At 43.4% G+C, this 26,352-nt stretch overlaps 1 protein-coding gene across 2 annotated transcripts in view; it reads left to right on the top strand.

Moving 5' to 3' along the window:
• CRTAM (cytotoxic and regulatory T cell molecule) overlaps nucleotides 1–26,053 on the top strand; it is a 28,709-nt gene extending 2,656 nt beyond the window's left edge. For both annotated transcript variants that reach the window (XM_037029067.1, XM_037029066.1), the window contains exons 2-10: nucleotides 5,089–5,250; nucleotides 7,443–7,595; nucleotides 9,271–9,414; nucleotides 10,399–10,557; nucleotides 14,059–14,139; nucleotides 16,897–16,980; nucleotides 20,735–20,881; nucleotides 22,421–22,507; nucleotides 24,423–26,053. In XM_037029067.1, coding sequence (XP_036884962.1) covers nucleotides 5,089–5,250; nucleotides 7,443–7,595; nucleotides 9,271–9,414; nucleotides 10,399–10,557; nucleotides 14,059–14,139; nucleotides 16,897–16,980; nucleotides 20,735–20,881; nucleotides 22,421–22,507; nucleotides 24,423–24,568 — 1,163 coding nt within the window. In that variant the 3' untranslated portion in view covers nucleotides 24,569–26,053. The remainder of the gene's footprint in view (nucleotides 1–5,088; nucleotides 5,251–7,442; nucleotides 7,596–9,270; nucleotides 9,415–10,398; nucleotides 10,558–14,058; nucleotides 14,140–16,896; nucleotides 16,981–20,734; nucleotides 20,882–22,420; nucleotides 22,508–24,422) is intronic.
• Nucleotides 26,054–26,352: the final 299 nt, after the last annotated feature.

The raw sequence follows: 26,352 nt of genomic DNA, 5'->3' as shown, positions 1-26,352 counted from the left end.
CAGCCAGGGCTGATTCATTTTCATATTCGAAATTTTCTGTATTGATTCTATCTAGAAACAATAATTATTCCTTTTTGTAATGTTCTAATGGAAACACATTTTGCCTGCTACCTCATAATATTCATGTAAATAAGGCCCTGGTTTGAGAATTAACTAATTGTTAACTTAAAAAATTAACTTAGCTCTAATCTTCATTATTCAGTATAATAATTACAAAGTTAGTATCTTATTACTGAATATATACATTATACAGTTACTCATTTTTAGCTATTAATGAATGCTTAAAATCTTACTTTGTAACCAAATAATTATAAAGTACTATAATAGAAATCTACTCAAAGCCTTTGGGGATCTGGAGGAGAGAGTGGGTAAGACCTTGTGCAGAGGATGGAGCCCAAAGACTTGTTTGGGCAGGTTTTGACAAAAGTTGGGTAATGTGAGTTGAGTCTCAAAGGAGATAAACAAGGAATTCCAGGCTAAGAGAACAGCATGGACCACAGCTAAGTATCTTCATTAGCCTGGAACTTTCTGGCAACAGCAAATGGCCATGTAATCTCCATGGAACATCTGAGTAGTAGAATCAGAAAATGATACTGGAGGAAAAGATAGTCTGAAATTTTGGTCTGATTCTTACTATGGATGGGAGCCTTTACGAATAGTCTAATAAAGAAATACACATGATCAAATTTGTATTTTAAAAGTCTAATTCTGGAAACAGATGAGGATGATAAATTAGAGGGAGCAGAGACCATGGAAGTAATTGCCATGGTTCAGGAAAGAAACAATGGAGGTCTCAACTAAGGCAGCAATAGTAAAAAAAAACGTGGGGGAGAATATATTAATTAGAGAGATGTCCTGGAGAGAAGGGATGCCTCTCACATACTTGGTGTGCAGTAGCTAGTGATGACATCCATGAGTACAAGGGATGCCGGAGTGAGACATGCGTTATACCTGCATCAGGTGTCTGTGCAATGCAAGGAGCAATAGAAACAAAGTGAGTTCCAACTGGTTGTGGCCAGTTTAGTGCAGGACAGACTTTGTTCTGGAGCTTTCAAATTTATCATGTGCAAATTTAAGCTACTAAGGTAAGTAAAAGAAAGAATACTTTTTTCAGTCTCCTGTGAAGACCTACAGTAGACATGGAGATTACATACCACAACTCTGAACACCTTAGGAAAAACCAAGGAATCTTTAGAACTGGCTAGGTTTTATTTTATTTTATGTTTAGGTGGCTGTGGTGCTTGCCCTTTGGCCTGAGGATTGGTTGCATATGCTTTGGTGTGAAGCCACTCCACTATTAGGACAATTAGTTAATGGGGTCAGGGCTGGAGTGGTGATGATCACGGGTTCCATATACACAAACCAGGAACAATCAATGGCCTTCATGGACTCAGTGAGTACCTCATCACACATGCTATGCATGGGTGGATGAATCCTGTCGTGGAGCAGCAACTGAGCCCAGAAATCAACAGTCCACTCAGTAAAGTGACCTACCAATGCTTAAGTGGTGACTCCAAGAGAGGCCACATGGTCACTTACTGCCGCTCTGCATGCTCTGCACTGTGAAGCCGAACAGAGCTGCTCTGCAGGTGGGAACACTGAAGCTCAGCTGGGAAAATGAAGGAGTAGGCATGGCACGTGGGTCTACAAAGAAAGGGTGAATAAAGGCGTACTTGTTTTCACAGCCTGCAGGGAGGAAGTGGTGGGCAGAGAGGATGCCCCGCACCCCATCCCTCTGAAGAAGAAGGTGAAAATTTGACTCCAAACTTAGGTGAAAAACAGTGTAAAAGATGAGTGCCAGTTTAGTTAAAAGTGTCAGCCAGAGGACCACAAGGGACTTTTACTTAGATGTGCCATCAAAACTTAGGTGCAGCGATTGTCTCCCACCCTTTAACATAGCCTAGGCTCACTGCACAGTATTGTCAAGCACCACGGCTGGGGACACGTGGGTCGGTGCCTTGTCACGCAGGCTAGTCTTTCTCCCTACAATGATTAATCATGTCTCAATCAAGTACAGGGTCTACATGGCAATGCTGAAGGATAAATAGGCCTGTACTGCCAAAAGCAAGGCTTGGAGCAAAGCAGAAAGAAAACGTGGGTTTTCTATGCCGCCTCAAGCACAGCCCTTCCGCTCTCACCTCAGGCATCTTCAGTGTGGTCAGTCTACCCAGAGCCTGACACTGAAATCTCAACAGCAAGAGCAAACACAAATCTTAGGGGATACAATTACTTAGCACACGCTAAAAAGCCATACCACGTTTCATGACAATTTTTAAGACATTTGAAGAATTAGATGACACAATGTAATTTATAAGCATGCCTTCCAAGAAAAAGACAATGCTACACACATCTTTAAAATGAAAGGCATTTATTCATAAACAGGCTGCAGATAAACCTTGTCACTCCCATCTCCTCAAATGCAGGCTTCCTGTCTAGACAAGCACTTTACTAAAGGGAAGAACATTGGTGAAATTTCTAAATATCACCTTCTGACCCAATGGATGAAATCAGGACATGTTAATTCTAGTTTTTTATTCAATTATTGATTCAATGTAGTAACTTCCCTCCTGACTCCCAGTGTTCTATAAGCAGGAGAACAAAGGTTTATAGTGCCATCATGAGAGCCGGCACCAAACCACTGCCTTTCAAGCTGACACTGTCATGGTTTCTGTGAGGAACGGATTTTAGGGAAATATAAAATGTACTCACTGCCCTTTAGAAACTCCAGTCTGTTGTGGGAAGCAAGCTGACGCACAAGAGTCGGAGAGCAAGTTAGTTCTAGACTCAAATTCTGGGCTCAGAAGCTGTTTAACCTTAGAAAAAGTTCTGTTCTCATTTCAAAGCCTCTCTACCACTATCTTTATTACTCCATTATGAGTTGATTTTATAGATTAGAATATTTCTTTTTTAATTACACTTTTTATTGTTGTTCACATGCAGTTGTCTCCATTTCCCCCCACATTCTCCCCCACCCCAGCCATCCCCACCTCCCACCCCCATAGATTAGAATATTTCTAAATGACCCAACCTGAGCAGGATTCTGACCTTATGCCTCAGCGCTTGTTTGAAAAAAACCAACTCTTTAATTAACCCTTTGTTGTTCATTATAGTATTGGTTGATGATATGAGTATTTTTCCATTAGGACTTAAGCAAATTGTTTTTCTAGGAAAGTCAGAATGAACACAATACAATAATTCTGGGTTATTGTTGCCAGAGGCTAGACTGTAATTTATGACCTAGGAATAGAACAAACTAAAAAGTCTGCACCAAATAGTTTGCAGAGCTTTCCCAAGTATTTTTCCTAATACTTAAAATTCATCGCAAGCAAATAACTCCCTTCTCATTTCTTTCTTTTTTTAAGATGTAAAGTAATGCAGTAAAACTCATATCTGATTTTTCACAATTTCTAACCCCATGGTATTCTTTATTTTTAAATTACTTTATTGTTGTTCAATTACAGTTGTCTGCATTTTCTCACCACCACTCTCACCTACCCCAGCTAAACTTCCCTCCCTCCCTCACTTCCACCTTCCCCCTTGGTTTGGTCCAAGTGTCCTTTATAGTAGTTTCCAAAAACCGTTCTCCCCTCTGTCCCCTCCCCCTCCCCTCTGACTATTGTTAGATTGTTCTTAATACCAATGTCTTTGGTTATATTTTGTTTGCAGTTTTCTTTTATTGATTAAAGGTGAGATCCTATGGTATTTGTCCCTTACTGCCTGGCTTATTTTACTTAGTATAATGCTCTCTAGTTCTACCCATGCTGTCACAAAAGGGTAGGAGCTCCTTCTTTCTTTCTGCTGTGTAGAATTCCATTGTGTAAATATACCATAGATTTTTGATCCACTCATTTGCTGGCATTTAGGTTGCTTCCAGCACTTGGCTATTGTAAATTGTGCTTCTATGAACATTGGGGTGCATAAGTTTTTTTGGATTGGTGTTTCAGGATTCTTAGGGTATAATCCCAGCAAAGGCAGTTCCATTTTTAGTGTTCTGAGAAAATTCCATACTGTTTTCCACAGTGGCTGCACCAGTCTGCATTCCCACCAATAGTACACTAGGGTTCCCTTTTCTCTGCATCCTTTCCAACATTTGTTTGTTGATTTTTTTATGATGGCCATTCTGACTGGTATGAGGTGGTATCTCACTGTTGTTTTAATTTGTAACCCCACAGTATTTGTATGAGGAAGTGTTCTGTACTTTTATTGCTAAAAATGTCATCCTCAGAAAACTATCTTTTTTAAATTTAAAACTTGAAGAAATAACAAACAGCAATAAATGGGCCAATTTCTTTTTCTATCACTATCCTTTTAGGGAAAATGAACTTACAGCTACTTAAAATCAATCGCTTACTACTCTCTGGGGGTGGTGACTTGGGGAGACCAGACTGTCCTGGGCCAGGATAGAGCGTGGCTATGGACTTCACATTGGAAGAGATCTGAGGCTGTCTCCCTCCGGAGTGGAAGCTCTTCCGCAGGTGGAGCTTAACAGCCCCGTTAAGGGCAACACCTGATTCACAAGAGCCCACGGGTTGTAACACTGTCTTCCCAGACGCCCAGACTTGCACTTGAAGGCACACGTTGCTAGTTTTATAAACCGAGGCCAGAAGGGCGCAGGCTCCTTGGGGGCTCGTCACTTAGTCCAACCGAGTTACAAGGAATGGACTTCGTAGCCCACAGACCTGGCTACCGATCCCAGCTGCAAGGCCCTCGTGACCATGCAGTTCACATCCCTCATCTGGAGACTGCGCCAAATAATTCTTCCTTTATGGGGACAGCGTGAGAGTTAAATGGAAGTAAAGGACGTGACATCGTTCCAGGCATATGACAGAGCAAGTGCCCCGGAGACGTTGTTCCCCTCCCCGCCTCCTTTCGGACCAAGACCCCACGCCTCGGGCAGAGCCCCTCCATGCAGCCTTAGGGGGCTCCCACGCTCCTTCCCTCTCAGGGCTTGGTGTCGACTCCCATCGCACTTCCATAAGAAATGCGCACTAAATGGTGGACCCGGCGACCGTGGCCGGGTGGAGACAAGTCCCTGCCTCCGCTGGGGGCGCGGGGCTGCAGCTCGCTGACCGTCCGCTCTTTCCGCAGAGGCCCTGGTCCCGGAGCGGACGGAGTCGGGGACTTCGGAGACGGTGACGGTCGAGGAGGGGCAGCCGGTGGCGCTGCACTGCGCCGACGCGAGCGCCAGTCCCGAGGCGCTGCAGTGGCTCGCCCCGTCGGGCTTCACCATCTTCCTGAACGAGATCCCCGGTGAGTGGGAGGCGCACGCCGCCCCGGGGGGGGGGGGGTTGCACACGCACAGGGCGGCGGGTGGGGGCCCAAGCCTGCGCGAGTCGCCAGAGCCGGGTTGGGGGGCGGCGCTTGGCCCCACCGACTGCTGCGAGTGGCTCCCACACGTTACTTCGCTGCCTGTCACAGAAGGTCTAAAACGGTCGTGCCCCCGTCTTACCCGCACAGGTGACATTCTGAGTCTTGGTGACCACGAAGTGGCCAGTGGTGGCAGGTGGCCGCCGGCCCAGTGCCCGCGCGCGGCCCAGCCCGCGGGGAGCCACCCCCTCCCCACACCTGCTGCTCCGTTTCCGTCTGCGAAGGCGGTGCTGCGAAGCCCCGGTGGGTCTCAGCCAAGCCCACACCGTGCGGGGCAAGGCAGGGGCCCTCTCTTCCCACAGGCACCCGAAGTGGGTCCTAGACGCCTGCGATGGGAATGGGCCTTTTTCTCCGTTCCACTGAGCTCTTATCGACATAGAACATTAGCGTGAGATGTACAACATAGTGAATTGATATGTGTATATATTCAATATGATACCACAGTAAGTTTAGGTAACACCCACTACCTCGAATAGCTGCATTTTTTTTCTTGCAGGGTTCTTTAAAGTTTATTTAATTTATGTATTTGAACAGGATTTTATTATATCCTCCCCCTTCATAATGAGATCATTTATATCTTTTTAAAAATTATTTTATTGTTGTTCAAGTACATGTGCTATATCTTGATTAGTGTGTCTAACGGTCACATACTTGGAAAGTCTGCAAGACAGCAAATTTCATTCTGCTTTTGAAAAGCAGAGCCTCTAAAAATGTAATATGCTCTGAAAGTGTTAAGTATTGATATGTTAGATGTAAAACAACTAAATTAATGATCTCAAGCTAAATTAACGGTTAATACTAGATTCCAATAGAGTACAATCATTACTAATTGTAAAAAGTTCTGACAGAAAAACTTTAAGGAGAGATAGTTCTGTTACATAATGCTTTCTGTTGTTTTGTTTTGTTTTGTTGATTTTAAAGCTTGAAGCAGATGGACATTGTCAAATGTCCACAGTTGAAGGCTTGACCCAGCTCAGTGGCTCCATGCAGGGGCGATTTCTGCCCACCAGGGAGCATCTGGCAATGCCTAGAGGTAGTTCTGTTGCTGTCACTGGGGAAAGGCAGGGGAAGAGGAGGGTTCTGGCACCCAGCGAGCAGAGAGGCCAGGAACCCAGTTAAACGTCTTACTGAGCACAGAACTGTACCCACAACAAGGAAGCGTGGCGTCAGATGTCAGTGGTGCTGAGGCTGAGAGTTCCAGAATGCTAGTTCATGTAACATTGGAACACACAACCCTGGTTCCCGATCAGCAATGGCCTCCCCTGATCAGCCATTCGAGGTTTAACCATTTTAGGCTTGTTTATATTATAAACCTTAACAGAAAAGAAAAAAAGGAAGGAATAGAGGAGGGAAGGAGTAAGTAAGAAGGAAGGCAGAAAGGAAGGGAGGCAGGAGAAACTGGGGGTGGGGGAAGGAAGGCAAATCTGCTCATTTCAGGAGCCTCTATGAGCTAAGGAACTTTTGACCTGAGATGAACTTCCCAGGTCAACAGAGAATCAAGAGGTACACTTGCTATTGGTCAGAACTTTCCAGAGCTTGCCTTTTTTTTTTATCCCCCATTGGCTAACAACTGGAAAGAATAAGTCATAATTTTTGGAGAACTTCAAATAACAATGTACTTTTAAAAATTAGGAATAAAAAGCACCCAGCTGGAGCAATAAATATCAATGCATTTATATTCCATTCTTCACATTCATTCTGACACAAGGACATCAAATGAGTCAGATTTCAAAAAAGTGACTCATAGAGGGGCACTTTTCATAATATAAAAATAAATTCTTTAAAATTCTTCTGCAACTGAACCCTCCACCAGCATAGTGCCCTTAATTTCCTGCAAACACAAATGAAGCAAATTGTTTATTTCACAGATACCAGTATCAAAATATGGCATTTCCTAAATGAGCTTCTGGCTTGTTCAGGAAGTAGGATTAGTAAGTGAACTCAGTCAAAGGCATGGTACATGTTCCTTTAACGTGTGAAATTCAAGAGCTGTTCCTGAAAGTAGTCACTCCACTGAGAGTCTGCATCCATCTGATAGCCTTTTTCATAACAATTCTTCCCTCCACCCCGTACAGCTTTAAAAAACACCAAATACCAGCTTCTTCGTCACTCCCCCAACCAGCTCTCCATCAGCGTGCAGAATGCAACCCCACAAGATGAAGGCGTGTACAAGTGTTTACAGTACAGCGACTCCGTGAGAACGAAGGAAGTGAAAGTGATTGTGCTGGGTAAGGGCCTCAATGCACCCAGAACCTGAGATATCATTTTAAACTTAACATTTTAGTTTACAAACGTGACCTCCAGCAAGCTCTGCCATCTTTTGTTGAAAGGAAACAGAAAGGAGCGTTTTGAGTTGCAGGCCCGAGATTAAAATGTGAATTTGTGAAATACATCTTTGGCATCAAGTAAATTTTCTCTTTGAGGGACCGAGAAAAGAGAATTCCTATTTGATGACCTGGGACTATGTGCCAGGCGCTACATGAGGCTCTAGAGAATCCAGGTGACCGAGGCACAATCTCTGCCCGTAAGGAGGTCTCACAGTAGTCTAGGAAGGCAAAACAGGTGTGTGAATAAAGTAGAACATCAGGACAGCACATCCTGAGCGGATGAGTTCAGATCTAACTGCGCCAGACAATCAGCTCACATCCTCTGCCAAAGCAGTTTCCTTGCCGCTGTGGGAATGGGGATGGGAGTGGGGGTGGGGTGGGAGATGCAGGGAGGGAGTGGCAGCCTTCTGATTGAATTTTGCTCAATTCTGTAGATATGGTCAGTTTGCTTCAGCTCAAGTCTTACTATCTTTATGTTTTTGCTTTTCTGTGGCAGAACAGCTCCATTAAAAACATAATTCCACATATCACACACATGAATTCCTTAAATTTTTCCTATTGTAGTGCAGTGTGGTGCCTTCCACAAAGTAATGGAACAGTGACAAAGTGTAAGGAAAGGAGTGGATCCTGGGGGGTGGTCGGGAACCAGCATCACTGAGCTCAGGGGCTGTCTTTCCCCAGCCTTCTGGCCACCCCCAAGAGCACTCTGGTGCAGGCTGGCTGCATGCCCTTCTGAGCAATCATAACACCCATGCATACGCACACCTCTGTCACTCACTTCAACACACAAGCTTTTAATGAGCAGGTTAGGGCCCAAGTCTATCACCAGACTGTTAGTTCCTTAAAGGGCCTTTTCCTTCTCATACTTGTATTGCCAGTATTTGATACACCTCGTGTATACTTGGAGCTGGCTTTACAAGGTCTCTCCATGGCAGGTGGATAAGCACATATATGTGGAAGAGTGTAGGTCTGGACTGCAGTGAGAAGGAGAATGGGGAGGAACTCGATGTCTAACTACAAAGTGTTCCCAACACAGGAGCAGGAAGAGAGGGGGTCAATGAACCCTTTATAAGACAGATGCATCTTTGATGTTGGGAGAAGACAGAAGTAACTTTCCTCGAAGTGAGTCATAGACCCAGGAAAGTTTAGAGCTGATAAATATCAATTTCTTCATGTCACAGACAAGGAAGCAATAAACCGAGAAATCAGGGGACTAGCGTATGTTCTTAGAACTGGTTGGTGACAACGGTGCAGCTAGGATTCAGGTTCCTATTCCCCACCTAGTGCTCAACCAATAATATACAGTGATATATCAAATGTGAAAAGTGCTTTTGTCACAGTCCGTTTGGGAATTTTCAGTGACTAATCACTCACTAGGTAACCAACATTCTCACGGTAGCAGAAGTTGCTTTACAGGTATATAACAGCCCTTCAATTATGTCCTGGGAAAATTGAGGGAAAACATGCTGGTAATTTAGACCACTCCCTACACTGACTCCTGCAGAGTCCTAGGCTCTGTGCTTTGCTGGAATCTGTAGACCAGCTGAGTGAGTACAAAAAATCCACTTTTTTCTAGCAACGCCTTTCAAGTCAACCCTGGAAGCATCAGTCCTCAGAATGCAAAACGGAGAAGAACATGTTATGCTTAACTGCTCCACCACTAGAAGCAAGCCGCCTCCACAGATAACCTGGCACCTAGGGAATGGCGTCCAGCTCTTTGGTGAGTGGAGGAAGGGTTCTCACCTCCTTTGTCTTCCTGCCTCCATTTCCAGGGGATTGATTGGTGTTTTGGCGCCCTCTGGTGGCAGTAGGTGCCAGACAATGCCATTCAGTAATTCATCAGTCCTTTTCCAGACAAATTATCCTTATGGCCAATCAATATTATATTTCAATCTTGAAAGGCTCATCACAAATAACATGATTACATGTTTTGCTTATAACCGAGTAGAACTCTAAAATGTAATATTTATTTTAGCACCTTTAAGTCTTTAAGTCTTTTATGAAATAAAAGATAAAATAGAACTATTACCTCTGACCATAAACTTTTTAGTAGGTTAAAATTAAAAATACATTTAACATAATACATGATCTTTCTTATATAGTGCAGTACCATGTCATTCCCTCAATGAAAAGTACAGATATTATGGTAACAAAGAATCTGAACATTTTGATTAAAGCAGATAACTAACTTGTCATGCTTGGAAACTATAATTTGTTCATATTTCAACAAACATTACATTTGATTTTACATAATCATTGGTTCTGAGAGTTATAAGGAACCCTTTAGTGTTGAGGAACCAAGGGTCACGTGGAATTTAGAGAGAAAACGCCAAAAACCAGGATCTGGTTCTCGTCCAGGGCAGAGTCTACAGAATTGAAGATCTCCCTTTAATTTGCCTTATTTATTAAGTCAGTGATCTGTGTCTGTGTTTCACAACAGTGTCAGGCTGTCCTTCTGATATACTGTTACAAGCTTTGGATTGTCTCAGTTGCAAAGGACTTACAGAAACCTGTCCATGCTGTTCCCCCACTTCCCTTTGTGACGAGGGCCAAGTGCATACCGCACAGGGGTCTGCGGTCAGGATGAGGTTAGAATTTGAACAGGTTTGCCAAGATGTCAAGATCCTCAGTTTTTGAAGAACCAAACCCATCCGACAGCATCCAATAGACACGGCCTCATCCACCGCCTTCAATTGCCCCCCAGGTGAAACCTCTCATCGGTGTGACGCCGCGGGGAAGTGCAACAGCAGCAGCACACTCCGAGTCCATGCGTATGGCCGGGACTCCGTGGTGAACTGCATCGTCCGCCACCCAGGCCTCCAAGGCCGGAGGCTGGTAGCATCTTCCCGGTTTGAAGATTTGGGTAAGAAGAGCTGATGACATCCATACTCATTTTAAATTTACCTCAGTATCATACTATCACACAAAATTAAATGGGGTGGGAACCTTTCAGAGTGAAATTACTGTCAGCAAAGCTCTCCCTAATAGCAAATTCTTTCCAGGGTTGATGCCTCTCCAGCTGGGCGGCGGGGTTGTGACTGTTCTGGCAGAAGCAGCCCAGCTGCGCAGGGGGCCCAGCCAGGCAGGGGGTCCAGCCCAGTGCCCTTTGTGGACAGTGTCACGCCTGCTTTTTTAGAGTGACAGCTAGTGAAAGTTGACCTTCCATCGTTTTACTACAGTCTTGTATTTGGAGAGATCATGTGCAGCATATGATCTTTATATTTGACCAAAAAGAGGGTAATATTAACTAAACTTGTCTAGATCATTTTATGTTAACATAAAGCACTCACTCTGTGACATTAGGTCATGATTATTCTTCAGTGCTCGTTAAAACTGTTTTGAAGACTTCACAATAATTTAACCATGCTAATATTCTGAGCAAAACACAAAATAACGAAAATGAACAAAACATCAAATATTAAATGTGAAGTTGCTTCCATTTTCAGAATCCCCATTCTCTGATTCTTTCACCATAAAGTGAAAAGAATGTAAGTGAAAGAAATAATTTTTAAACCACATAAAACCTTTCAAACCAAGAAGCCCCCTGTGCTTCTCACTCCTTGAGTAGCATGCCCCCCACATCTGTCGTGAACTCCCCAAGTGCAGGACCCCCTCACCCTGAGTGAAGGGAGCCGCCTGCTGGAAGGGCTCTAATCAAATGGAGTAACTGATCGCGAAAGGCATCTGCTCCCGCGAACTTCACCAGGGGCCACTGGCTGGGCTGCCTGGGCTGCTGTGTTCTGATCCATAGTCCCCCTCTCTCTACCACAGGCTTTCCTGCTCTGGTTAGACAGGGTCCAGCACCAATAACTCCACTTTTTATTACAAAATTGTTTATTACAAAATCATAAGCATTCAATTCTGTAACATAACAGTATCACACCCAAGCACGCCATGTGACATTTTAGGTGAAGTGTTCAAATTAAAACTGTAAATTGTTACAGCCATACTGTTTCCCTACCGGCCACACTCAAGCAGGTGCTACTTCTGCCAGACCCTGTGTAGTCCTCTCCACCCCATGCTTTCCAAGGCTTCCCTTGTCCCCAACCAAAGCAGTTCCCGGGGCAGCTGCTGGCAGAAGCTCACAGACCCAGAGCGGGGTCTGGGCTGTGATCCGAGGCGAACATCCCTGACTTGTTAGGGTTCAGGCCTCCCAGCCTCACCCCCACCAGAGGAAGGGAGCCTGACTGAGCAACCCATTCTGAGCCTGACTCCACGGGGCATGCAGGGGACACGGCAGGATCACCAAGGAGAAAAGGAGACTCTCCTTATCTGGTGCTTCTGAAGGACACTCTGGTTCTTAAAGGAGAGGGCCAATAACGTGGGCCCGCACCTGGGGGTCTGGAAGGGGATGTGCTGCGTGGTCTGCAAAGTGATTTCTTTCACCGTTTTTGTGTTCCAAACCGGGAGTCTTTTGTTTTAACCTTTTTTAAAATTGTTGTTCAAGTGCAGTTGTCTCCATTTCCCGCCTAGTACTCTTCCCCACCCCAGCCATCCCCACTCCCCAGCCTCTACCCCACCCCGTCTTTGGTTTTGTCCATGTGTCCTTCGTCCATATCCCTGAAAACCCTGCCCCGTCCCCCCATAACCACCTCCCACCTGCCCTCTGGTTACTGTCAGTTTGTTCTTAATTTCAGTGTCTCTGGTTCTATTTTGCTTCCTTGTCCACACCAGGAGTCTTGATTTCCTATTACTTATTTGAAGAGGGAATACAGACCAAAAAGTTGAGCAGCTGTGGAACTAAATTTTAACATTATTTAATATTTATAATATTAATACATATTTAATACTAACTTTAAGTGGTCATTGTAGCTAGTGGACACTGAATTGGATAGCAGAGGGCCGTAATATTTTGACCAACTAGAAAGATAAATAAATCATAGCGCTCCAGTGTCCACCTAATCAAAATGGCAGTCTAATGGGTCTGTCAAGCAGCTTGTCAATGCAGAGGACGGGTCAGAGTAAATACAAACTCTAGTTTATGTATATACACACACACACTTTTGTATAAAACATATTAAAATGTACAGTATAACAAGACATGTTATAAAATACATTGTATATGTATGCATATATGGTTTACATATACATACATTATACATGTTGGATATATAATGTAACTATAGATGTAACTTGTTTTGTACATAAATATATAATCATCTATATATTATTATTCATTAATAATATGCATTATTAATGCATATTTAATGCATTATTAATGCATATTTCTGGTACGCATTATTCTGGAGGATCTTTCTGTTTGTCTCCAGGTTTGTGATATTATGCTCTTCTTGCCACTTGCTCTTAGCGCCAGCACTTCCGTTGGGTTCACTCTCAAGCACGTTCCTCTTTCTCCTTCTGGGGACCCGCCCTCCTCCCGTCGTCTCTGGCAGCTTTGCGGTCACAGGGTTCATGTGAGCTTTATCACCTACTGTACTGTTTCCTAGTGTTGCCTTAGTGGTTCCTCTTCCTTTCTCAGGGCTCCTGCATGCAACTCGGGCTTTTTTATATCTAAAAAATTAATGCTTGACTAAGACAGTAAATTTAAGACCACAGGAATTCTTTGATTACATAAAAAGCTGAGAAGAACTCATCGATTTTGTAAAGACATCACCCACTGTCACTTATCAGCCACAATATCTGCACATTAGCAGGCACCTTCTTTACATGCTTCTTGGTTGCAAGCCTGGCCCTACACAGACTGATCATGACTGTGCTGAGCTGAACCTCTGGGAACATTTCCAAGTCTGATTTTCTGTCACCCAATAACATTTAGTATGCATCGTGCTTAGTAAATAGCTGAGCATTGGGCTAAACATGTTGTATGAGTGAACTCATTAATTTTCACATGAAACTCCAAGAGGTAAGCGTTGTTAGTACCTTCATATTGCAGGCATTAAAAATGAATAAGCTTTGGCAAGATTAGGCATCTTGTTCAAAGTCACTCATCAGCAAGCAGGTAACAGCACTGGACTTCAACCCATTCTGAGCCTGACTCCAAAGCCACCTGACACCTATAGTAGTTAAACATGCCAGTGGGTGAAAGACTGACAGGCAGACAGATGGACAGGTTGAGGCAGTAGAGGCAGTGACTACCATTGGCCGAGGACCACCGGATGGGCCACCACCACTCCACAGAGGCCCCACACGCTGTGCGTCTAAGCCAGGCAGCTCCGCAGGTGGGCAGTCAGCAGGATGGAAGCCCACGGAGCAGCCCGAGCCCCAGAGTGCATAGTTCGAAGGTTTCTGCAAAGCCTCCACAAGCGGGTAGCAGCCAAGTCCATTCTCCAATCTGTATTACTGAGCACAATGTGGGCAGCGTTCTCCTCTGTAGTTGCAAAATTTTGTTTTTCCCCTTTTCTAGTTACTGCTCAAAAAATAGCTTCAGGCGCCCTGGAGAACAGCCCTCTACCCTCTCAAGACCCTTGGCAGTCCACTAGTACCGGTAAGTGGCAAAATCGTTAAAACCTAAAAAAATCGTGCCCCTCTGGGAAGTCGGTTTTCCAATTCTAAGTTTTAAAAACACTTTTCCTTTTAATCTGTGCCAAGACCATCCATGCAGGACTTTGTGGTGAGCTGGACGAGTGCCGTAGTTAACTATCCAGTGTGTTCACGAGTAACCAGCACCCTCTCCTTCTCCCTCTCTCACACACACATGCACATGCACACATACACACGCGCACACAATGATGACATTGGCATTTCCACTGTGGTAAGGGCCAGATAGAATGCACTGATGGGCAGATTTTTTTGTTTGTCCATCTAGAATAGACCAAACACAAAATAAAAACTTCATGTCAACAAAGAGCAAAAAAGCAGGACCTGGAGATTTGGTGTTTTGTCCTTGAATAACAAGCTTGCCTTTGAAGTTTCATCAAAGAACTCAGTTGTAAAAACTGAGACAGCTTCGATGATGGCATTGAACTATAAATGCAGAAAAATTTAGAAAGCCTAGATTATAATCCCAGTTTTGTAGAGACCCACTAATGGTTAACTCTGGGCAATGATCTATATTTCACTTATATTTGCATTTCACCCAGCACAATCCCTGGCACGGATGGCACTCAGAAAATGCCGTGTGGATGGACATGTGGGTGGGTGCAGGCAGTCTTGGGGTGCTCGGAGTGGCCCATCCACCGGCCGGGAAGCCAGGAATCCTAATGGCCCTCGCTCTGTCTCAGACGGGCCTGGGACGACTCGATGTGGTGAGACAGGGACTTTCATGTCATTGCCGAGTTCACCATTCTGAGTATCAGATCGTACTTCACATTCTTTATCTTGAACAGCATTTAAAAGTAAATGTCTGGAGGTTTTAAAAACTGATCAATGTAATCTGTACAGTGCACTTTTTTCTGAAAGACAGTGGAAGTTGAAAATACTGTGAAGTGAAACAGCCACATTATTTGTTTTAATAATCCAATATTTTTACAGATGTTTAAGCTCTACTTGTCTTTAAATTGGCTAATACCACACTAAGCAACTCAATTATCTGCTCTGCTTTTTCATATATAACACAAGGTTTTTAAAATATGGTTTCTAAAATTCCTTTCAGCTTTAATTCCTACAATTTTATTACCGTCAATAGTGCCCATTTTCAGTAGAGGGTGGCTGTTTTTGAGGCAGGAGCAGCCCAGGAAGAACTCTGAGACTGCAAGGCTGTCACTGGCCAGCGGCTAGCATCCTGGTTGCCGGGCAACACCTTTAGCAGTTAGACATAATGAATAGTAAACCGAGGCAGGGAGGAAGAAGGAGATGTGTCTCGTGCGCTAACTCAGTCCTGAGCCTGGTCTGATAATGTTGCCAGGTGTTCCAACATCACAAGAAACTCTACGTTAGCAAGAAAGGGAAGTCCTTGGAATTCTGTGTAGTCTATCCACTGTCTGGGAAAGAAAACCTTGAAACTGTGCTTTCATCCCAAGGCCTGGAATGCAGGAGAGGGTCCATGGTGCCCACCTAAGTAGCCCATGAATAACTTCAGAAAGAGTCCCAATTTTAATGAACTGCCTCCTGTTACCTATTTGTTTTATGACAAGATGAATAAATGGGGTCTTGAGCAAGATAAGGTCTTGAGCAGGATTCAGGCTAATGGACCTCCACACATACCTAAGTTTGGGCAGTAATATCCCCCCAGGAGAGCTGGCACCACATTTAACCGTTAATCAATATGTGACTTACGTAACTGTTTTCTTCTATCCAGACAACCATATAAGTCCTCAGAACAAACGTGTCTGTCTGTCTGTCTGTCTCTCTCTCTCTCTCTCTCTGCTCTTGGGCCACTGCGCCTCTGGCCACCCAGGGGCTTGCCACCCTGGTCTTTAGCGGCTCTTAATTTTTACCACCCTGCATTGCCCTGAAACTTCACCTTTCAACCTCAACTTTAGCTAGTCCCGTTTTCCTCCATGGGAACAGATCACCAAATCAATGGATTGTACACTAATAGATTTGCAGATCTATAATTCCTTACATGCTTCAGCTGGAAGAACTAGGCTTCTCCCATCAATAGTTTGGTTGCCCTCATGTATGGGCTAAGTGGAAAGACTGCAACAGAAAAAAATGTGGAGGAAAAACAACAAAATCAGAAAAGATTTTTGTGATTTTTATGATTTTTCTTACCTAACAAAGACATCTTAGTGTATTCCCCTTCTGGGGCAGGGTGGGAGGGGCAAGCATAGGTTTGAATGACAACCGAGTCTTCTTTCAACATAAAGATCATTGCTTTGTGTGTTCCAGGCTGTAGATTTTCCTCCCGTTAGGCTTGGGATGCCATTCTTAGCTGTTCAGTTGTTGTCTGGAAGCCCCCTGAGGACCTTCTCACTCAGAGGCCCGATTCAGGAAGGAAGCATAAAACAGCAGTTTTAATTTCAGGTTCTGAGCTTCTTGGCTCGGCCACTGATTTGCAGCAGGACTTCAGACAATTTACTTAACGTTTCCGAACTCTGCTCAGAGCCATGGCGAGAAATAACATATTCCACATATTTAAGGCCTGGAACAGAGTAAATGCCCAACATGCCTTTACTTTAAAGAATGAGGCAGGTAAGCCAGACCATTTGCAACTAATTTTGGAAGAAGTCAGAAGTTCCAAAAGGACCTTGTTGTTTTCCAGTGAGGATCACTTAGTTTGGTTTCCATGCCCCTTTGCTACTTTGGGCAATTCTGTGTGCACACACACTGGAGTGCAGATCACGTGTTTCTTTGACCTTAGTTGCAGTGATGGAAGATTTTAGGACATTGGAGACTGACAAGGAAGAGGAAGAACAAACCACTCAAGACCCTGACTTGACCACTGGTGAGTGTCCCCCACTGCATTTTAGAGTAAACACTTGACGTTTTCAGCTGTTATGAGTCCAATAATGTTTTTCAGTCCTCAGTTTTCTTGATCCTCGTGCTGGTTAATCACTCCCTTGTTCTGTGACTTAGCTGCCCGCTGGCTTCCGTGACACACTCTGCTGGTCCTATGACTTTCTCTGTGCTTCTAACTGGACATCCCTGTCATTGGTTCTTTCCTGAATTGTCTTTTAAAAATTTATTTTCTTGAGTATGCTCGTATGGTTGTCCCATTTTTCCCCTTTATTCCTCTCTGCCCTGCAACACCCCCTCCAGCATTCCTTCCCTTTTTAGTTCATGCCCATGGGTCATACATATAAGTTGTTTGGCTTCTCCATTTCCTATACTATTCTTAGCTTCCCCCTGACTATTTTGTACCTATTGTTTATGCTTCTTATTCCTTGTACCTTTTCCCACATTCTCATTCCTTCCCTCCCTCCTGCTGATATCCCTCCATGTGATCTTCATTTCTGTGATTCTCTTCCTGTTCTGGTTGTTTGCTTAGTTTGTTTTTGTTTTTGTTTTTTTTAGGTCTGGTTGTTGATAGTTGTGAGTTTGTTGTCATTTTACTATTCATATTTTTGATCAGCTTCTTTTTCTTAGATAAGTCTCTTTAAAATTTCATATAATAAGGGCTTGGTGATGATGAACTCCTTTAACTTGACCTTGTCTGGAAAGCACTTTATCTGCCCGTCCATTCTAAATGAAAGCTTTGCTGGATAGAGTCATCTTGAATGTAGGTCCTTGCCTTTCATGACTTGGAATACTTCTTTCCAGCCCCTTCTTGTCGGTAAGGTTTCTTTTGGGAATTCAGCTGACAGTCTGATGGGAATTCTTTTGTAGGTCTCCTTTTGTCTCGCTACTTTTAAGATTCTTCCCTTATCTTTAATATTGGGTAATATAATTATGATATGCCTTGGTGTGTGCTTCCTTGGGTCCAACTTCTTTGGGACTCTCTGAGCTTCTTGGACTTCCTGGGAGTCTATTTCCTTTGCCAGATTAGGGAAGTTCTCCTTCATTATGTTTTCAAATAAGTTTTCAATTTCTTGCTCTTCCCCTTCTCCTTCTGGCACTCCTAGGATTCAGATGTTGGAACCTTTCAAGTTGTCCCAGAGGTTCCTAAGCCTCTTCTCATTTTGTTGAATTCTTGTTTCTTCATTCTGTTTTGCTACTTTGATTTTAGTCCCAGTTTTCTTCCCTTCACTGTTGGTTCACTGTACATTTTCCTTTATTTCACTTTACATAGCCTTCACTTTTTTCTCTATTTTGCAACCATATTCAACCATTTCTGTGAGCATCCCGATTACCAGTGATTTGAACTCTGAATCTGATAGGTTGGCTGTCTCTTCATTTTTTAGTTCTATCTTTGGTGCTTTGATATGTACTTTCATTTGGGCCATAGTTTTTTGTCTCAGTGGGTCTGATTTGTAGTAAGAGGTGGAGCCTTAGGTGTTCACCAGGGCGAGGCAACCCACTTTGGTGTGTTGTGGTGCTGTATGTGGGGGCAGGGTCTGAGAGGGAACAAAGCCGCTTGCTCAACTCTCAGCTGTCTTTCAGTCACCTCTCCCACTTCCCACAAGCAAATTGGACCTTTCTGGTACTGATTTCCCACTTGGGTGGGTTTCTGTACATTCTAGGACCCTGTGGGTCTCTCCAATGAACTCTCCTGTGAGGCTGGGAGTTTCAACTGCTACTGCAACCCCCACACCTTTTTTCAGTCAGAGGATTTGAGGATTTCTTTCCCCGTGCTGGACTCCTGGTTTGTGAGGTCTGACTTGCTCCCACTTGTTCCACCCAGTTTATCCACATGCAAATGTGGAACCGCCTGGTTCACTAGCTGCTGCCCTGCCCAGTCTGCCAGCTGCCCCCTCTTCACCCTGGCCCTGTAGCTGCCACTGTGCCTCGAGTCTTCCCCTCCTTGGCTACCTGTCTCTGCTCCTCCTGCCTGTCTGGATGAATATTTCTTCTTTAACTCCTTGGTTGTTGGACTTCCATGTAGTTTGATTTTCTGGCACTTCTGGTTATTTTTTTTGCTTTTAAATTTGTTTTTGTCCTTCTTTTGGTTGTGTGAGGAGTCAAATGTATATACCTATGCTTCCATCTTGGCCAGAGAAATCCAGAAAAAAGTGCTTTTTCCTGGATTCTTAAAGTGGGCACCTGTTCCCAAGACTGCTCCTGCTGCCACCAGGCCATAGATTTTATATCTGTATTTCCAGAACATTCTCTTGAGCATTAGTCCCTGTTTCATTATATTTCCTACATATCTATAGCTGAATTTTCTGTTGTCTCCTCAAATTCAACATTGCTAAAAACCAAGCAGCGTCTTTTCCCACAAAACCAGCCTGTCCAAAGCAGGCCTAAATCTCGGTGTCATCCTTTACTACTGTCTGTGCATGCGTGCACATGCACACAAACATGTGAGGTCAGTCAGCTTCCAAGGATTTTTGAGTCTTTCAGGTGTTTTGTCCACTCTCAGCCACCACCAAGCTGATCTAGACCCTAATTATCTCCTGTGTGTGGTATTATAAATTCTGTTTATCCTTTTGGAGTCCTTTTTAGCACCTTACTATCCAGACATCCCTCTCAACACCTGTGTTCAGAAAACCTCAATGGCTTCCCCTAGTCTATGATGCAGAGTATGAGCTTTACCCGCCCCCCCCCTTAAGGTGCACTCTACCACCTCCCTCTGCCATTATGCCTCTCACGTCCTGACGAGAATACCTGTTTCTGTGAATGTCATCTCATTTTGATTGCTCTGCCCTCGTTCAGCCTAACTGCACTGATGAAAAGAAAGTCCTCTTCAGTCCTCTTCTTACCTCTTTTCAATATCAGTCTTCACAGGACATTTTCCTGACAAACTCAGGGGCCACTCCTGCCTCTGAATCCCCGAATATACTGTTAGATTAAGATGCAAAACTTGTGTCTTAATATTAGTATATTAAGACACATATTAACAACGACACAATTTGTATCTTTATAGTAATACATAAGATTTGTTTCTATAACAATTGTGGATATAAAATTAGGCATAGATATCTTCTGTTTGTTTGTATTCCTCTATTTGTTTATACATGGAGAGAACTGTCCCCAAGCAACAGGGATCATGTTGTTTGCAGCTCTACATTTGATGTCCACACACAGCTGGATCCCCTCGATTACTTGCAGTTGAAGTGAGGGAACCAGCACAGTCAGTAAAACTAGAGTTTGTGAAGTCACCCATGAGGTCAGCCTGTGGAAGTATGGGTTCAGAAAGACCTTCAGGGGTTCAGCTAGTCTATTTCCAAAGCCTTCATGTGAGACCACATTTAACCTGGCCAAGATCAATAGATATTCATTATATTTGTATAGTTTTTCAAACTTCTTAACAACCTCTTTTGCTAAACAACACTTTGCTAAAAAAAACATTACTCCTTACAGCTTTGAACCCCCTGGCTATTATTTAAGTAAATATTCTCACACATTTACTTCATAAATGAAAAATAATATTCAATATCTATATAACTTAAAACCCTTTTCAAATCAACCCACAAAATGTCTTTGTGTTCTTGTTTTTAGAGACTAAATAGTATGAATCAACCTTCAGGGTGAACCTCTTATTCATCCCTTTATCCTGGCTGTCTGTTAGCCTGTACTGTGTTCTGGAAGTATCAGGTACACTCCTCGGTGAGCACAGAAAACCCCTCAAACTATCTAAACTCCTTTCATTTTCCTCATAGGCGCAAATCCTCAGTATCAAGCATTGATGAAGGAAAAAAGTGGCATACTGCTGCTCTCGCTTGTGTCCTTCCTCCTTTTTATACTCTTCATCATCGTCCAGCTCTTTATCATGAAGCTTCGGAAAGCACACGTGACATGGAAAAAAGGTAAGCGGGTAGAGAACCTGATAGAGACTACACGATGTGGACCCACTGGCAAGCAAAGAGGAGATTCTGTCCACTAATGCTCTTCTGTTAGTGATGCACAAATCCATTTGCTAAGTGTTGTCCCTCTAATAAGCATCCATTTGCTTTACGGTAGACAAGGGGTGTGAATCTCCAGGAACTATAGGGAAAGAATGCAAGACCAAGAGAAACTAGAGCAGCTCCGGGAACTGGAGTCATGTTACAAAAGCTTATATTCACAAAAGGATCAAAATAGAGAGCCCCTCCATCCATCCCTCTATCCCTCCATCCCTCCATCCATCCATCCATCCATCCAGTGTGCATTCACCAAGGCCCTGTTGTGCATCTGCCCTGTCCCCGGCCCCAGGGCTCTGTCTGTCCCATATTCAGACCAGGCCCCTCTGTCAAAGTTCTAATTCTAGGAGTGGTCCATCAAAGGTCCAACATAATGGACCATTTCAGTCTCATTTTTACTTCGAAAAAATACACTCAAGTTCCCTTGACCGTAATATGTAATTTTTTCCTAAGCATACCAATTAAAAAATTATTGTTGGAAACAGAAATATATAACTAGCATAGAAAATACCTATTAAAATACATAGACTCAACATTTATCAGAACTAGAAGGAACCTTAGAAGCTATCCAGAATAACCCTTCTACTTACTTTGTTACCTAAATATGTGTCGGGAGTAGGTCCCCTCTTTAATCTGGAGTGGTTGTTTAGCTCTATGTGGCCAACACAGTAGCCATTACCTAGCTGTAAGGACAATAGATACACCCAGTTCTGAAGACTTGGTACACACACATGCACAGGTGAAGACAAAAACATGATACAATAATATATGGAGTCCACTAGTTAAATGAAACGTATTACTAACTAATCTCACCTACTTTGTTTTACTCTTTGAGTGCAGCTGCTAGGAAAGTTAGAGTTACACGTGTGCCTTGCATTGTAATGTGCTTAGGCAGGGCTGACTCAGCCTCATACGGCTCCAGCACCTCTACTGACAGCCACCTCATAGTGTCTCAAGGTGAAATATTACATCCTTGAATAGCTCTGACCCTCTTACAAGTACCGCTTCTTGGAGTTTGTCGTCAATCTCTCTAGACATCCAGAAGGACCAGGATTCTCATGATAAGTAGACTCAGAAACAGAGTCTGGCTTTCCAGTGCATCTGCACAACAGGAAGTGCCTTAGTACGGTTTCCAAATCTCCCATGAATGCTTCATCCCCAGAGTTCTTTAAGGGCCATTGAAATTCTCCTTTCCAGAGGACACTGTTTGATTCCCATTACTGTCCTTGACTTCTGCGATTCTTATACTACCTAGCATATACCTGTAGGACTCACAGTAAAGAGTGAAAAGGGATTTGTTGAATAATGAGGACATAAGGTAGGGGAGGGAGAATGATAAGTCCACTGTGATATAAAAACAAAGGTATCATATTATTCAAACATACCTTTCTATATGGAGATTATATCTGTGGCACCTGAAATTACTGACTTAGCTATTTCTTACAGAAAATGAAATTTCAGAACACACTCTAGAAAGTTATAGATCAAGATCAAATAATGAAGAAACATCATCCCAAGAGAAAACTGGACAAAGTAAGTCAACCATGTGACATGATATTTGAAAAATAAGCTTCATTAATTTATCTTTAAGGGAGAGGGTAAAGATAAAAATTGGAGTTTTAGCCCTTGAAAGTCAGCTGCATAAATCATGTTGTAGGACTTAAGGAGGTGCATCTTTAACAATGAAAAGCAGCAGTTAAGTTCACATAATTGATGCCTTCAGAAGCCACCCCCAAGGCCTCACTGACACACACGGTCATAGCTCTGGACTGTGTGTCCTCCCATGCTCCAGAGTGTCCCACATACATCCTTACCCATGAGGCACTTCTACACCACGTTGTCATTTTGGGTGTATTGGTTCAGCTGCAACAATTCGCTTTCAGGTGGCAAATAATTGAGTTTGCTCTGTGTGGACCCCAGATCCTAGCACAGAGCTTGGTACAAGTGAAGTGTTTGCTTAATTTGTATTGAGTAAATGAATATAAGGCTCACTAACTCAAGCAGAAATGTGTCAGTTTTGGGATGATTTCATTGCAATTTCTCAAGCAAAGAAAAAAATTTATGTAAAGAAAGCTTTTTTTTAAAGAGTCTAAAAGGAAAGCGGGGGAGAGAAAGATAATTCTTCACAAAGATCCGGCAGACAGAAGTAGATGTAAAGGAAGACTCTTATACCTTCCAACCATTTTGTTTCCTCCCTGCAAATGAACTTATTCTACCTGCCAAGAGCTGTAAGAAATGCAGTGTACTTTGCAGCTAGTTTCTATGGGTTTTACTGAGGTCTTTGTAAGAAGTGTGTCTTTTACAACAATGCTGCCCTTGTTTTGTTTTGACCTAGGAGGGTATGAAATGGAAAGAAATGGCTGTACTAGCAGGGAGAGGGGAGCAGGGAGTGGACTGTGTGAGAACTGAGGGTGGAAGGAGAAAACGTATGTGAGCTACGTTCAGTTTGTTGCATTGTCACCCACATTTCCATTACAACAGTCTCTTCATCTGGGAGAGTGATGAAAGTGGGAGAGTGATGTCAATACACTGTGAAAGTGGTATTGCATACTGGGTCCATCTTCCTCAGCAAGGCAAACCCAAACAGTAGGATTACAACCTTTGGCAGGACGAGAACAGCCCTCAGCTCAGCTGCTAGACAAGCAGAAGCCCTTGCAGTTCAAACTTAAGACGACTTAAAGTGAGCACCTGCAGGCAGGCCTCGCTCCCCAGAAAGGTCCATCCCTGGGGGGAGACCCACCCCACCCCAGGGACCTTGGTAGAGGCCCCCTTTCCTCTGGACTCCCATATCTGTGTGTGCCCTCCTGCTCTCCCAGCATTTCAGCTCGATTTGGATTTGCCTCTTTTGAGATGTGCCCTGGCACTGCTGTCTGGGAACAGAGTCACAGGGCTTGGAGCAGCCTGCCCCAGTGTGGTTTTTCTCACAGTATGCAATTTTGCTGAAGATAATGTATTTGTTCCCTAGCAACCCATGTGATTTTATAGCAGAAATGTCTATACACTTTAAGTTTGTATGTTTTTTTATTTAACAAGACTTTTTAAAAGTTACACTGTAGCCCTGACTGGTGTGGCTCAGGTTGTTGGGAACCATCCTGCAAGGTGAAGGGTCTCGGGTTAGATTTCGGTCAAGGCATGTGCCTGGGTTGGGGATTTGGTCTCTGTAGGGGAGTATGTGAGAAGCAACCACTGGATGTTTGTCTCTCACATTATGTTTCTCTCCCTCTCTTTCTCCCTCCCTTCCCCTCTCTCTAAAAATAAACACACAAAATCTTGGGGAAAAAGTTAGACTATCACAGTGCATTCAGATCATTTATGTGCATCCATGAATATCAGATACAATATTTAAGACTTTGACATATGGACCTGAAAATACTACGTACAGTGTTTCAAATAAAGGGGTGCGTGCTGTTCGAAATAAACTCTCACTTTTGACGTGTTTCTCCTTCAGCATCTCGTTCTAGGAGCTGCCTCCCCCAGTGTGGGGACTATATCACACAGCTGTGTGCAGAAGCAAAAACAAAAAGGAAGGACAACACACTGCATTCTAAATTAAATGGACAGCATGCTGCTCGCACACCAGAGAGCATCGTGTAGTGCTCCCTGCAAGAGAACACGTGATTTCGGGGCAGCCACATCTTTTCTGTGGACAGCTTGTGGGAAGCAGTGTGATCGCTGCAACAGGGACACATGCCTTTAGTACAGGATGGTGTCCTCCCACCACCACCAGTCCCAGATTCAGGGCAGCAAGATGAGGCCCAAACTGTGGACATAAAGCTTCATTCGTAGTTTATAAACTTAAAAGCCTTTTCTATCTGACACTACTTCAGAGCAGGAAGATGCTACTGAGCCCTGGGATCTGGGTCCATGTGATCCACTAACATGTTACTGTGAAAGAAGTAGCAGTTTTTAGATGGAATTGGTGGAAATGCTTAAAAATTAAAATTAAAAGAAAATCTTTCCTTCCTGTTTGAGAAGTTTGAGATGAAAAGGCCCTGAAGAAGGTCTCCAGTGTTAAGATCTGAGTTTCAAGACGGACTTTAGGATGGACCCAGCAGGCACACTGCCAGGGAGAAGCGGCACCTGCCTTCGAGGGAGCCAGGAGCATCTGAGATGAGTGCGGGTGCAGGGCAGGTTCCGCCTCCTCGGGCTTTCTTGCTGCATCACAGAAGCTGACCTTTTTAAAATGGCATTTCATTACAAAAACATGTGCAAAAGAAAAAATAATGTGTTTGATGAACTGATTATTAACCTAGTGCTTTTTAGCAGTAGGATGCTTTTTAGAAATTAATTAACAAAGAGCAGACTATAAGTATATTTGTTTTTCTGGTGGTTGTATTCCTTCTATTTCCTACTTTCACCTTCACATGTGAAAGTGACATGTGACATATCTTTCCCCCCTATCATTTATTTAAGGTAGAGTAAAATCTGACATTTATGACATTTCTCTTTGCTTAGGTCTGTATAAACTAATTCTAAAATAATATGCCCTGACCCCAACCTACTATATATACTCATATTATGAGTTTGTAATTTGTTACAGGGTCAGATCCAGTTGAGATCATTTTTCTCTTGATTACTTTTTTAACAATTGCAAAATTACTGAAAGACATAAAGAGACAAAGCACCTTTTTCTCTGAACCACTTGAAAGTAAGTTGACACGATGCTCCATCACTCCCTAAATATGAGAGTGTGTATCTCCTACACATAAGACTCCTGTCCTGTAGAACCACAATGCAACCACCAAAATCAGGAAATTAACATTCGTATCCTCAGGCCATCGATGGATTTCTTCCACTGGTGGTTCTCCAGTCGTCCCAGGGGATCCCGTTCAGAACCACATTGCATTTCATTCTCATGCTTTTTTGGCACAGTCCCTCAACTTTTGCTGCATCTTCATGACCTGGACATTTTTGAAGATTACCCACTAGTTACTGTGCAGACTGCCCCTCAGTCTGGCTTTGTCTGGTGGCTTCTTTGGATTATATTTATGTCAGGCAATTTTGACAGGTCTACTAAAGAAGTGGTGTTTCATCACAGTGCATTTTATTCATTCCATTCTTGGTGATGTATACTTTAATCAATGGATTAAGGTGGAGTCTGCCAGATTTTTCCACATAGTTACTTGTTTCTCCTTTCTAGGACAACATTGTGTGGGGAGATGTTTTAAAACTTTATAGATATCATGGCTCAGTGGATTGAGTGCTGGCCTATGAATGAAAGGGTTGCTGGTTCGATTCCCAGTCATGGCATGTGCCTGGGTTGTGAGCCAGGTCCCTAGTGGGAAGCATGTAAGAGGTAACCACACACTGATGTTTCTCTCCCTCTCTCCATCTCTTCCCCTCTCTCTAAAAAATAAATAAAATTTTTTGGGAGGGCT

This window comes from Sturnira hondurensis, unplaced genomic scaffold (genome assembly GCF_014824575.4).
Source record: "Sturnira hondurensis isolate 20B ecotype Veracruz unplaced genomic scaffold, ASM1482457v3 Scaffold0020184, whole genome shotgun sequence".
Classification (NCBI taxonomy): domain Eukaryota; kingdom Metazoa; phylum Chordata; class Mammalia; order Chiroptera; family Phyllostomidae; genus Sturnira; species Sturnira hondurensis.
Note: the sequence above shows the minus strand (reverse complement) of the source record. Positions and strands in the feature narration are given on the sequence as shown.